Source organism: Saccoglossus kowalevskii, chromosome 6, assembly GCF_978046115.1.
Source record: "Saccoglossus kowalevskii chromosome 6, keSacKowa6.1, whole genome shotgun sequence".
Lineage (NCBI taxonomy): Eukaryota > Metazoa > Hemichordata > Enteropneusta > Harrimaniidae > Saccoglossus > Saccoglossus kowalevskii.
In genome coordinates, this window is record NC_140646.1 from 4,584,791 (window position 1) to 4,599,215 (window position 14,425).

Genomic DNA, 14,425 nt, shown 5'->3' on the forward strand with positions numbered 1-14,425 from the left:
GAAAACAAATCCCAAATGTCAAAACGATTCAGTCTCAATGTGTGAACTAGACAAAGAAGAAAACAAATACCAAATGTCAAAACGATTCAGTCTCAATGTGTGAACTAGACAGAGAAGAAAACAAATCCCAAATGTCAAAACGATTCAGTCTCAATGTGTGAACTAGACAAAGAAGAAAACAAATCCCAAATGTCAAAACGATTCAGTCTCAATGTGTGAACTAGACAAAGAAGAAAACAAATACCAAATGTCAAAACGATTCAGTCTCAATGTGTGAACTAGACAGAGAAGAAAACAAATCCCAAATGTCAAAACGATTCAGTCTCAATGTGTGAACTAGACAGAGAAGAAAACAAATACCAAATGTCAAAACGATTCAGTCTCAATGTGTGAACTAGACAAAGAAGAAAACAAATACCAAATGTCAAAACGATTCAGTCTCAATGTGTGAAATAGACAAAGAAGAAAACAAATCCCAAATGTCAAAACGATTCAGTCTCAATGTGTGAACTAGACAGAGAAGAAAACAAATCCCAAATGTCAAAACGATTCAGTCTCAATGTGTGAACTAGACAAAGAAGAAAACAAATACCAAATGTCAAAACGATTCAGTCTCAATGTGTGAACTAGACAAAGAAGAAAACAAATCCCAAATGTCAAAACGATTCAGTCTCAATGTGTGAACTAGACAAAGAAGAAAACAAATCCCAAATGTCAAAACGATTCAGTCTCAATGTGTGAAATAGACAAAGAAGAAAACAAATCCCAAATGTCAAAACGATTCAGTCTCAATGTGTGAACTAGACAGAGAAGAAAACAAATACCAAATGTCAAAACGATTCAGTCTCAATGTGTGAACTAGACAAAGAAGAAAACAAATACCAAATGTCAAAACGATTCAGTCTCAATGTGTGAACTAGACAAAGAAGAAAACAAATACCAAATGTCAAAACGATTCAGTCTCAATGTGTGAACTAGACAAAGAAGAAAACAAATACCAAATGTCAAAACGATTCAGTCTCAATGTGTGAACTAGACAAAGAAGAAAACAAATACCAAATGTCAAAACGATTCAGTCTCAATGTGTGAACTAGACAAAGAAGAAAACAAATACCAAATGTCAAAACGATTCAGTCTCAATGTGTGAACTAGACAAAGAAGAAAACAAATACCAAATGTCAAAACGATTCAGTCTCAATGTGTGAACTAGACAAAGAAGAAAACAAATACCAAATGTCAAAACGATTCAGTCTCAATGTGTGAACTAGACAAAGAAGAAAACAAATACCAAATGTCAAAACGATTCAGTCTCAATGTGTGAACTAGACAAAGAAGAAAACAAATCCCAAATGTCAAAACGATTCAGTCTCAATGTGTGAACTAGACAAAGAAGAAAACAAATCCCAAATGTCAAAACGATTCAGTCTCAATGTGTGAACTAGACAAAGAAGAAAACAAATACCAAATGTCAAAACGATTCAGTCTCAATGTGTGAACTAGACAAAGAAGAAAACAAATCCCAAATGTCAAAACGATTCAGTCTCAATGTGTGAACTAGACAAAGAAGAAAACAAATCCCAAATGTCAAAACGATTCAGTCTCAATGTGTGAACTAGACAGAGAAGAAAACAAATCCCAAATGTCAAAACGATTCAGTCTCAATGTGTGAACTAGACAAAGAAGAAAACAAATCCCAAATGTCAAAACGATTCAGTCTCAATGTGTGAACTAGACAAAGAAGAAAACAAATCCCAAATGTCAAAACGATTCAGTCTTAATGTGTGAACTAGACAAAGAAGAAAACAAATCCCAAATGTCAAAACGATTCAGTCTCAATGTGTGAACTAGACAAAGAAGAAAACAAATACCAAATGTCAAAACGATTCAGTCTCAATGTGTGAACTAGACAAAGAAGAAAACAAATCCCAAATGTCAAAACGATTCAGTCTCAATGTGTGAACTAGACAAAGAAGAAAACAAATACCAAATGTCAAAACGATTCAGTCTCAATGTGTGAACTAGACAAAGAAGAAAACAAATCCCAAATGTCAAAACGATTCAGTCTCAATGTGTGAACTAGACAAAGAAGAAAACAAATCCCAAATGTCAAAACGATTCAGTCTCAATGTGTGAACTAGACAAAGAAGAAAACAAATACCAAATGTCAAAACGATTCAGTCTCAATGTGTGAACTAGACAAAGAAGAAAACAAATACCAAATGTCAAAACGATTCAGTCTCAATGTGTGAACTAGACAGAGAAGAAAACAAATCCCAAATGTCAAAACGATTCAGTCTCAATGTGTGAACTAGACAAAGAAGAAAACAAATACCAAATGTCAAAACGATTCAGTCTCAATGTGTGAACTAGACAAAGAAGAAAACAAATACCAAATGTCAAAACGATTCAGTCTCAATGTGTGAACTAGACAAAGAAGAAAACAAATACCAAATGTCAAAACGATTCAGTCTCAATGTGTGAACTAGACAAAGAAGAAAACAAATACCAAATGTCAAAACGATTCAGTCTCAATGTGTGAACTAGACAAAGAAGAAAACAAATCCCAAATGTCAAAACGATTCAGTCTCAATGTGTGAACTAGACAAAGAAGAAAACAAATCCCAAATGTCAAAACGATTCAGTCTCAATGTGTGAACTGGACAGAGAAGAAAACAAATCCCAAATGTCAAAACGATTCAGTCTCAATGTGTGAACTAGACAAAGAAGAAAACAAATACCAAATGTCAAAACGATTCAGTTTCAATGTGTGAACTAGACAAAGAAGAAAACAAATCCCAAATGTCAAAACGATTCAGTCTCAATGTGTGAACTAGACAAAGAAGAAAACAAATCCCAAATGTCAAAACGATTCAGTCTCAATGTGTGAACTAGACAAAGAAGAAAACAAATACCAAATGTCAAAACGATTCAGTCTCAATGTGTGAACTAGACAAAGAAGAAAACAAATACCAAATGTCAAAACGATTCAGTCTCAATGTGTGAACTAGACAGAGAAGAAAACAAATCCCAAATGTCAAAACGATTCAGTCTCAATGTGTGAACTAGACAAAGAAGAAAACAAATCCCAAATGTCAAAACGATTCAGTCTCAATGTGTGAACTAGACAGAGAAGAAAACAAATACCAAATGCATTCATATGTTGCAAATTCTGTACATTCCACATTAATCTACCCCAAAACTTATTTTGTGATATCGCTGTTAGTCCATGGATACCAGCACAACAGCCATACTATTCATAATAATGAACTGAGTCTGTATATGCTTGTGAGTTTGAAATGGAATAGAGAAAACAACATTGCATGTGATTAGAGCGGTTAACTGATGGAGCAGGTTTACTGTGATACATCTTGCATCAGCATTTGGATGGGGAGATTTGCCACACAACAAAATTACTACTTCAATAAATGTCTATGTAAACATTTGTTCTGGAGAAACAAAAAGTAAATCTAGAGAATGATCTGTCGGTGATTGACTATAATTGATTCAAGAAGTCATCATGCTAAATGTCAAAACACAAAATAGATTTTTCATAATAACCCAGCATCAATAAATTAGATGTAGTAAAATTCACCTTTGGAAACCCTGTTTTTTTAATTCTTCTATACACTTAGCTGTTAAGACTTCTATTCTTGAATCAATGGCTGGAAATGACTGCGAGTTGTATTGTAATGCACATGGTTCTTGAGCCTCGTGTACAACGTCAGCTAACGCCATGCCGAACGCAGAAAGGATTCCTGCATACCTGATTATTGATAAAAAACATAATATAGTATTTATAAATGTGTGTTTTTCTGGGTGTGTACATAGCATATACTTATTGCTAACAACTGTTCTTTTTCTAAGGATGCAATAAAATAAAAATTACATCCTTACGCATGTATGTAGGTCTAATTCAACAACGATATGTTCAATATATTTGTCACTAACATTGAGGGCACTGTGTTTACACTTTGTTTTCTTTTACAATAAACATGTCACAATCATACACTTATAAGCATTGATCAGAGTGGTAGTAATACATATAGCGCCCTCAGAGTTGGTTGTACAAATGCTGTTTAACATCATGACAATAGGGAATATGACACAAGTATTAGGCATTGGTATCAAAAGACGCATGTTGCAGCCTAACTCCTAAAATTAATACTGAGGGGGAAGGGGAGGAGGTTAACAGTACATCGCCAAAACCCATAAATGTCTTGATGGGTTTAAAAATAAACTTAATTATTTAATCACATGAAAGTAAATATTACCTCACCAGTAAATTTATTTTATAGGTCAAAACCATAAGATAAAAATAAAGAATGAAACACACTGACACAAATAACAGGCTGTATTTACAACAGTCACTGATATTGACATGTTGGTTTATTGCTATTCATACAATCTTCAGATAATATAATATTTATTATATAATATCTTGACTATAACTATTATAATGTCGTCATCTTAAAACTGACTGCCATTTTATTTTAAACATGAGTATGAAGTAAAAATCTACATGAGCATACCTGTGTACAAATACTGAAGACATTCCTAATGATCTAGCTATAGCACAGGCATGCTGCCCACCAGCGCCACCAAAACAAGCTAGAGTATGTTTAGAAGTATCATGACCTTTGGCCTACAAATAAAATTATATGACATAATATAAAACATCAACAAATGTTTCTAGTCATTGCATTCATTATAACTCTAAACAACATGATGTGAAAGAATTGAACACTAATTGAATAAAAACAAATAAGGTATCCAGTTTAAATACATAGACAGTATTCAATTTATAATTTTAGTTTGTGATTACATAATATATACATAATGTGGAAACATTCAAACTTGGAGCATAATCACATTGGAACATCACCACATTGGAACATAATCACACTGGAACATAGTCACACTGGAACCTAGTCACACTGAAACGTACTCTCACTGGAACATCTCCACACTGGAACATAATCACACTGGAACATCTCCACACTGAAACAATTAAAAGAATATACCTGTGTAAGAGCTCTGATTGGCCGACACATGGTTTCATTAGCAACTCGTATATAACCCATGGCAACTTCTTGAACTGACAGTTGATCTTTATGACCGCCCTCAGGTTGATTTATTAGGAAGTTGTTAACCTTGAAAGAGAATAATGACAATTGTAATGCCCAAGTATGAAATATTTATTTGTTGATATCATAATTTAATTAGAGACTTGAAGAGTAAAATATACATTAATTATATTAATGTCATGATGGACATCATATATTAGAGATGTCTTGTGTTTTTGAAGCTTGCAAACAATCCTTTTGAGAACAGTTTTCATTACCAGTAACCAGAAAATACATTTTCACAAACCAAACCAAAATATTAAGTCACGACACCTAGTGTTAAACCACATCACTAACAATTACTGGATATCATGTCATTGAGTTCCAGGTCAATACTATAATGCTGGTTACATTATTCACTCAGCAATTGTACATCGAGTCATTTATCATCTGAAACAAAGAACCTGTTTGAGTTTGCTAGAACAGGGGAATGCATGAATGTACATGCATTGTTTGTTTGTTGGTTTAATACACTGATGATGATTACTCCACCCAATTATCATTGTTGTGATTCTACCATGAAACCATATTGTTCTGTGTAAATTAAATGAATGTCAGTTTTATATAAAGATTTTTATAGAAAAAATGAACAAGAGGGAGCACATACAGGCGAAGGAGCGGAGCAACCAAAAGGGGGGGGGGGGTGGATAGTGTACTATAAGGTGTGGAAGGTATCGGAAGGTTTCAGCGCCGTTTTAACGGTGTATCTATCGGAAGTGCGTGGCTCAAGAAATATATTTATGACTTAAAAGTTCAATTGGCAATCCGGTAAGAGGGCGCCAGCCGAGAGTATCAGGGTGCTGCACCCCTGTTCCCCAGTTTAGAAAACCCCCTAGTGTAGCATAATCAAATATATTTTACAGAACAAGTCATTGAAAATGACACAGTCCCCGTTAAGTTCTCTTTGTGCTCTGTGATTGTTTATTTACATCAAAACACGTGTTTTGTGTCATAGTAATATGGCCAAAATAAAAACATCCGTTATTCAGCCATCTTTGATCTGATTATAAAACACACTAATATGTATGATGTATGTGCCAAATACGAATGAAAATGGTACATAAATTGTGGAAATATAGTAGTAAGGCCAAAAAGTCAGATGGCTGTCAATCAGCCATCTTTGACCAGATTTTGAAACAAATTGTCATGGACATGCATCCTAACATGTATAAAGTACATGTATGTGCCAAATTTGAATGAAAACTGACAAAGCACGTCCAAGATACCGCATAAAAAAACAAAAACAAGATGCCTGCCAGTCGACCATCTTTGATCCAATTGCGAAATAAATCGTCATGGACATGTATCCTAACATGTATGATCTATGTACTAAATTTGAATGAAAACTGACAAAGCATGTCCAAAATACGACATTTTCAAAAAACAAGATGGCTGCCAGTCGGCCATCTTTCATCCAATTGTGAAATAAATCATCATGGACATGTATCCTAACATGTATAATCTATGTACCAAGTTTGAATGAAAACTGACAAAGCATGTCCAAAATACAACATTTTCAAAAAACAAGATGGCTGCCAGTCGGACATTTTGAATCGAATCGCTAAACCACTGCATGTGCATATGTCCCACATAAAGTACTAGGCACATGCAAAGAATGAACGGAATTGGTCTGAGGGATTCTGAGATATGACTCCAGACGGACGCACGAATGCACCAACACACGGACGGACGCACGGAAGGAGACCGAATTATAAGTCCCCGTTTTCGGACTTTATCCGAACGGGGACTAATTACTTTTTTGTTGCAGTGTCAATTTTGGGTGTCAGCACTGCTTATGTAAATGCATTACAGTATTGCAACTTTCAACGAAAACAGTTTTTACGCTCCTGAACTTCAAGAAATTTGTATATTATTGAGACAAACAAACAGTCAAAGATGATCAATATTTGATGAGACAATTAAACCTGCTATAATTGAGCAGAATTTTAATCTTCAGGTTTCCCCTTTAACATGTGTACAATACGTAAGTAACAATTAGATGGAATTAGAAATATACCTGTTTTGTTAGTTCCTCAAATTTTTCATATGTCGCTTGTTTATCAAGTGGTTGATCCTCACTATCACCGAAGATCTTTGGGAAGTAGTCTGGCAACAGACGTCCCAAAACCAAATTAGCATCAGTCACACATAGGGGACCACCTTAAAATAGGAAACAATATTAGTATCATAACTGTTTTCTCATTTAGAATACACATTCTGCAGTTTTTGTCAATGCCAAATTACACCTGGCTCTTTTTCACAAATACCTGCGTGGTTCATGCATGTACACATATCAGATGTCAATAGCGACTGGCAACAAAGAATCCACTTGTAGTTTTGAGAAGAGTTAATATTGTGCTGTCAGTTAGAAAACCCATTTTAATAATAAAGATAACTATAAGAACATACAAACTCCTTACATAGAGTTTTACAAAGTGAATAAGTCAAAAATGGCCACTCAACTGCCATTGTTTGATTAGCACATTTCTCTGTAACTGCACATGGTCTGGGAAATCATTTGGTAAGTCTATGAAATACTATTTGATAATGAACTCTAATAAGATGAACTTGCTTCACATCAAATGATGCAATTATTAATAAATAAATTAATAAAAATACTCCTTGAATGTCAAAATAAGAAAATTTCATTATTTTCGCTGAAGGAATGTTATATAGTGAGTATACTATTTTCTTGTATTTTACATTCAAATCATAAAAAATCAGTGAAAATAAATTCCATACAAAAGACTAAAAATGTTTATTTTCACAAAAATTAATTCAAGTTAAAACAAAGTATTTACAGTAAGCTAGAACGTCATTCATACTCATTCCATCAGCATTATGGTTATGCAGATTTACCTTTTCTATAACATGTTGGTCCAGGATGGGCCCCCGCGGATTCTGGTCCTACTACAAACAATCCAGCACGAAATATGAGCATGGAACCACCACCAGCTGCTACAGTATTGATGTCCAACTACATCGGAAAAAATTATTGAAAAAAAGCAGATGAAAGGCAAAATGAAATTTGAAATTTAACAAGCAGCCTCTCGGCTAAGATAGCTCCGCTGTTAGCAATGCACATTTCAATTAAAGAACAGAAGATATCATTAGACAAGCAGCCTATCAGCTGAGATAGCGCCGCTGTTAGCAATGCACATTTCAATTTAAGAACTGAAGACATCATTAGAAAATGAACAATATGTATAGTATCAAAGCAATTGAAGTTTTGGTTTTTAACAAGAAGTCGAAAATATCACTTTTTACCAAAAATTACAAAAATATTCAGCAAAATTAGAGAATTGAAGATATCATCACAAAATGAACAAATCTGAGAGAGGTCTACATGTAGTACCTATATATGTAATATCAGAGCAATTGAACTTACAGTTTTTAACAAGAAGTTGAAAATATCACTTTTTACCAAAAATGACAAAAATATTCACCAAAATTAGAGAATTAAAGATATCATTACAAAATGAACAAATCTGAGAGAGATCCACATGTAGTACCTATATATGTAATATCAAAGCAATTGGACTTGCGGTTTTTAACAAGAAGTTGAAAATATCACTTTTTACCAAAAATGACAAAAATAATCACCAAAATTAGAGAAATGAAGATATCATCATGAAATGAACAAATCTGAGAGAGGTCTACCCAAGGTACATATACATCAAGTATCAAAACATTCAGGCTTGTAGTTTTCAAGAAGAAGTCGAAAAAGTAAAAGATTGACACGGACGACGACAATCACTCATATGATAAGCTTCGCTCGACAAAGTCGACAGCGGAGCTAAAAAGCAGTGGTCGACTGATTGATCAACATTAGTTATATCAGGACTAGATATCTTGTGATATTGCTGGGTGTAGCACTAGACCTAATTTTTTCAATATGTGTGAATTTATTTGATAAGTGGTGTTCTGATTTGAAGTAACAAATTTGGCATTATTGACCCCAAATCTCATGACAAACATATATTTCTGAAAATACTAAATGTTGTCAATAAACTCAGGTTAATGTTTTTTTCGTGAGAGACCTTGCATTTTTCCAGAATGTGTTCTAGATGCTTTTTGAAATATATGTACAACAATAATCTCACTTTAATATACATGTTTACCCAATCAAATTTTTCTCAAATATGTACTGTGTTTTATGATGTCATTAGTTAGAAATAAATTTGATTGATGCATACATGAAATTTACATCACATATCATGAATATACAAACAATAAATGAAACTCCTCATCACTTTATATACATAAACCTTTTCACCAGACATTCCCGCCCAAATTTGTCTGCACGTTTTTTCTTATATTCTTCAATATTTCTGGAAATTAACCCTAATTTTGGAGCCAACAGACAAACTTTTAGTAATTTTCCAGCTTGTACTTAAAAAGTTTGGCTGCTTTTGTTCCAATATTCTGAAATAGAGAGCAGACTATTAGAAGAACTATTTAGTGAATTTGTGATGAAAAGAGGGAACTGATGGTGTAAAGGTTAAACTATTGTAAGAATGATTGCAGAAAAACTCTCAGTTGCACAATGTCATTCAATCAATTATTTTGTAAACACAAAATATCTGTTGACAATTTGTGTTGTAGATCAATAGATCTGTTCGTCTCATACATACGGTACAATGTGTATTTCATGTGTATACCAGTATTACCAACCTGTGGTGCTTGTATTGTGACACCAGCTGTTGTAGTCTCAAATACGTGTTCATATTGACCATCAAATCTGCTGACATCAGTTGAAGTACCTATCAATGAACAATTCCAGTAATACTATAGCAGTGTCTTATTTTTACTTTCATAACACTGACTGATAGTGTAGAGCATGTAGTTGTGTTTTACAGTATAGACTGAACAGTTTCACTGTGTGATTGTGTAGAGCATGTAGTTGTGTTTTACAGTATAGACTGAACAGTTTCAATTTAGCCATAGAAAAGGGAAGACACCCATCCAGCATTAGAAAATAGAATTTGTGGACATTTGTCATTGCATGACATAGAAGATGAAGGACTTCCTTTTGGCATTTCCAAAATATCAAACACACCGAAATGAAACCCTTTCCAATATCATATTCCCAAAAGAAACCATCACTAATCTACAGAAATTCATTTATTTAATGAAAAGTAGTGACAAAAATACAATTAGGCTGTTAAGTGATTTTATTTGCAATTCTTTCATTTAGAAAAATGATTATTCTTTTGATTTGTAAGTAGAAGTGGGAAGAGAATTGGCAATAGTGGGATCAAAATAAGTGGGTGAAAGAACAAAAATAGAAGCAAATAACCACTTTAACTGTACACTCTTTATTTGCAACAACATAAATATAATGTTGTTACATATATTATATTTTGTAAGTTTCCTTCATTTCTGTTTCATTTAGATTCTTTCTATGGTTCTGTCAAAATTGTAATATATCATCGCATGCTTATTTTTGCTGTTTTGTTTTTGTACATAATTCATTAATTTATTTTATTTTATCTTTTTGTTTAGACCAGACGAAGCTCATACATGAGTGAAAAGTGTGTACAGTTAAAGTGGTTATTTGCTTCCATTTTTGTTCTTTCTCTTAATTTGTAATACTGAATTTCTCTTTTACATTCATTTTATATACATATTGCTATTAACTGATAGAAAATGATGAAATAAAGATATTATATATATGTATATAATTATAGAAACACAATATCAAAGTAGCACTGTTGTCAGAATTGGACATGTGCATGTTCCACTGTTCTATCATTGTTCTGTGTTCTCCGGTTAATTTTTACTGCTTGTGCTATACACAACTCAAAACATAAAAATCAAAACTATTAATAGTACTTTATCGTTAAATCAATCACGTCATATAATTTTGAGAATTTATAGCTTTTATGTAAATGCATAATTCTAGCAGATCTCAAAATCTAGCTGGTATTCTAACAATCTAATTCTGATAAAATGGTTGCTATTCATTAAAATATAACAAGCTTCTAGAGAAATAGACTGCTAACTACATTTTTCATAATGGCCAGGAGAAGAATAATATTGAAAAATGGATAAAATTAGAATTTTTCACTTATGCGTAGTTTACATCTACCTAAAATATGATGAGGCATTTCACTGATTAGATAAACACTGGTTTAATATTTTCACCACCAGACTTTCTCGCCCAAATTTGTCTTCACTTTTTTCTTATATTCTTCAACATTTCTGGAAATGAACACTAATTTTTAAGCCAAAAGACAAAATTTATGTCTAATTTCAGTTTTTGCTCAAAAATTTTGCTATTTTACACAACCTTGTGAAGAAAAATGTAGACTATAAACAGGACTGAATTGTGAATTTGTGTTGAAAAGAGTAAGACCATTGTATTCTGGTAATAAAATCATATTTTTCTAACCAGATAACTTAACAAATCTGACCATGTGACCTTATTGATTAATAATCATTCTGAAACTTGTGGAGCATGAATATATAATTTATCATTACACCACTATCATATAAATATTTCTGTTTATCATTCATGAAACTTACCTCCCATGTCAAAGCCGATAACAGGTTGATTGGTTTCTTTGTTATACGTTGTAACAGCATATCCCACCACTCCCCCAGCCGGTCCTGATAGTATGGCACGGGAGCCATTAAATCTGATGATATCATAAAGTGGTTAGAGGGTACAATTTGAATTTTAAACATTTTGCATAGTATATAATATTAACACGTATATGAATATTCATATTCAATAAGTACACCCATGGTGATTTAATATTGAAGGACGTAAAAATTGTCCAAATATTACGTGAATGAATGACAGTGTCAGGTACCATATGAACATCTTTCTGTGAAATATAACAAATTTAGCATTCATTGACGAGTCATGAAATTACATACTTTCAATTAAAAAAAATTACTAAATAATGAATGAGAATATTTTTTAATTGTTCATATATACCATTATGGAATTACGAATAATTCACCTGTGCACCCAATGCACTATCTGGTTAAAGAAACCAAATTAAGAAAACAGACTTTTTTCAATTTTCAAAAACCAAATTATTTCTCAGTACAGACAAATCTAAACAAACATTCATGTATGAATTCCTTTGAATACGTTTGAGCTAAACACTACAATAAAAAGTTTGATTACAATGAATAAATACTTACTTGTGCATGGGAGTGAGTCCACCATCAGACTGCATGAACAATACACGACATCCCTGTAACTCATCTTTGAACCCAGAGGAAAATCCATGCACATAATTCTTGATACATGGTGTTAGATAGGCATCAGCACAAGCTGGTGAGAGAGAAAATAAAAATAGAAGTGTAATTTTAGTAATTAATAGATTTAATTGAACATCATTCAAAGATTACGTACTTTAGGTTTATAGCCAACCACCTGTTCACTTGTCATTTTAGCCAACCACCTGTCTACTTGTCATTTTAGCCAACCACCTGTATACCTGTCATTTTAGCCAACCACCTGTATACCTGTCATTTTAGCCAACCACCTGTCTACCTGTCATTTTAGCCAACCACCTGTCTACTTGTCATTTTAGCCAACCACCTGTCCACTTGTCTTATTAACCAACCACCTGTCTACCTGTCATTTTAGCCAACCACCTGTCTACTTGTCATTTTAGCCAACCACCTGTCTACCTGTCATTTTAGCCAACCACCTGTCTACTTGTCATTTTAACCAACCACCTGTCTACCTGTCATTTTAGCCAACCACCTGTCTACTTGTCATTTTAGCCAACCACCTGTCTACCTGTCATTTTAGCCAACCACCAGTCTACCTGTCACTGTCATTTTAGCTAACCACCTGTCTACCTGTCATTTTAGCCAACCACCTGTCTACTTGTCATTTTAGCCAACCACCTGTCTACCTGTCATTTTAGACAACCACCTGTCTACCTGTCATTTTAGCCATCCCCCTGTCTACCTGTCATTTTAGCCAACCACCTGTCTACTTGTCATTTTAGCCATCCCCCTGTCTACCTGTCATTTTAGCCAACCACCTGTCTACTTGTCATTTGTGCCATCCCCTTATATACCTGTCATTTTAGCCAACCACCTGTCTACCTGTCATTTTAGCCAACCACCTGTCTACTTGTCATTTTAGCCAACCACCTGTCTACTTGTCATTTTATCCAACCACCTGTCTACCTGTCATTTTAGCCAACCACCTGTCTACTTGTCATTTTAGCCAACCACCTGTCTACCTGTCATTTTAGCCAACCACCAGTCTACCTGTCACTGTCATTTTAGCTAACCACCTGTCTACCTGTCATTTTAGCCAACCACCTGTCTACCTGTCATTTTAGCCAACCACCTGTCTACCTGTCATTTTAGCCAACCACCTGTCTACCTGTCATTTTAGCCAACCACCTGTCTACTTGTCATTTTAGCCAACCACCTGTCTACCTGTCATTTTAGCCAACCACCAGTCTACCTGTCACTGTCATTTTAGCTAACCACCTGTCTACCTGTCATTTTAGCCAACCACCTGTCTACCTGTCATTTTAGCCAACCACCTGTCTACTTGTCATTTTAGCCAATCACCTGTCACTGTCATTTTAGCTAACCACCTATCTACCTGTCATTTTAGCCAACCACCTGTCTACTTGTCATTTTAGGCAACCACCTGTCTACTTGTCATTTTAGCCAACCACCTGTCACTGTCATTTTAGCTAACCACCTGTCTACCTGTCATTTTAGCTAACCACCTGTCTACCTGTCATTTTAGCCAACCACCTGTCTACTTGTCATTTTAGCCAACCACCTGTCTACTTGTCATTTTAGCCAACCACCTGTCACTGTCATTTTAGCTAACCACCTGTCTACCTGTCATTTTAGCTAACCACCTGTCTACCTGTCATTTTAGCCAACCACCTGTCTACCTGTCATTTTAGCCAACCACCAGTCTACCTGTCACTGTCATTTTAGCTACTCACCTGTCTACTTGTCATTTTAGCCAACCACCTGTCTACTTGTCATTTTAGCCAACCACCTGTCCACTTGTCTTTTTAACCAACCACCTGTCTACCTGTCATTTTAGCCAACCACCTGTCTACTTGTCATTTTAGCCAACCACCTGTCTACCTGTCATTTTAGCCAACCACCTGTCTACTTGGCATTTTAGCCAACCACCTGTCCACTTGTCTTTTTAACCAACCACCTGTCTACCTGTCATTTTAGCCAACCACCTGTCTACTTGTCATTTTATCCAACCACCTGTCTACCTGTCATTTTAGCCAACCACCTGTCTACCTGTCATTTTAGCCAACCACCTGTCTACTTGTCAT

General features: G+C 34.4%; 1 protein-coding gene across 2 annotated transcripts in view; it reads right to left on the minus strand.

Moving 5' to 3' along the window:
- Positions 1 to 14,425, minus strand: part of LOC102810185 (5-oxoprolinase-like) — a 175,854-nt gene that overhangs the window by 141,615 nt on the left and 19,814 nt on the right. For both annotated transcript variants that reach the window (XM_085499973.1, XM_085499972.1), the window contains exons 6-13: positions 12,282 to 12,414; positions 11,652 to 11,764; positions 9,798 to 9,886; positions 7,983 to 8,100; positions 7,141 to 7,283; positions 5,022 to 5,150; positions 4,530 to 4,642; positions 3,593 to 3,763 (exon numbers count right to left, since the gene is read on the minus strand). In XM_085499973.1, coding sequence (XP_085356099.1) covers positions 3,593 to 3,763; positions 4,530 to 4,642; positions 5,022 to 5,150; positions 7,141 to 7,283; positions 7,983 to 8,100; positions 9,798 to 9,886; positions 11,652 to 11,764; positions 12,282 to 12,414 — 1,009 coding nt within the window. The remainder of the gene's footprint in view (positions 1 to 3,592; positions 3,764 to 4,529; positions 4,643 to 5,021; positions 5,151 to 7,140; positions 7,284 to 7,982; positions 8,101 to 9,797; positions 9,887 to 11,651; positions 11,765 to 12,281; positions 12,415 to 14,425) is intronic.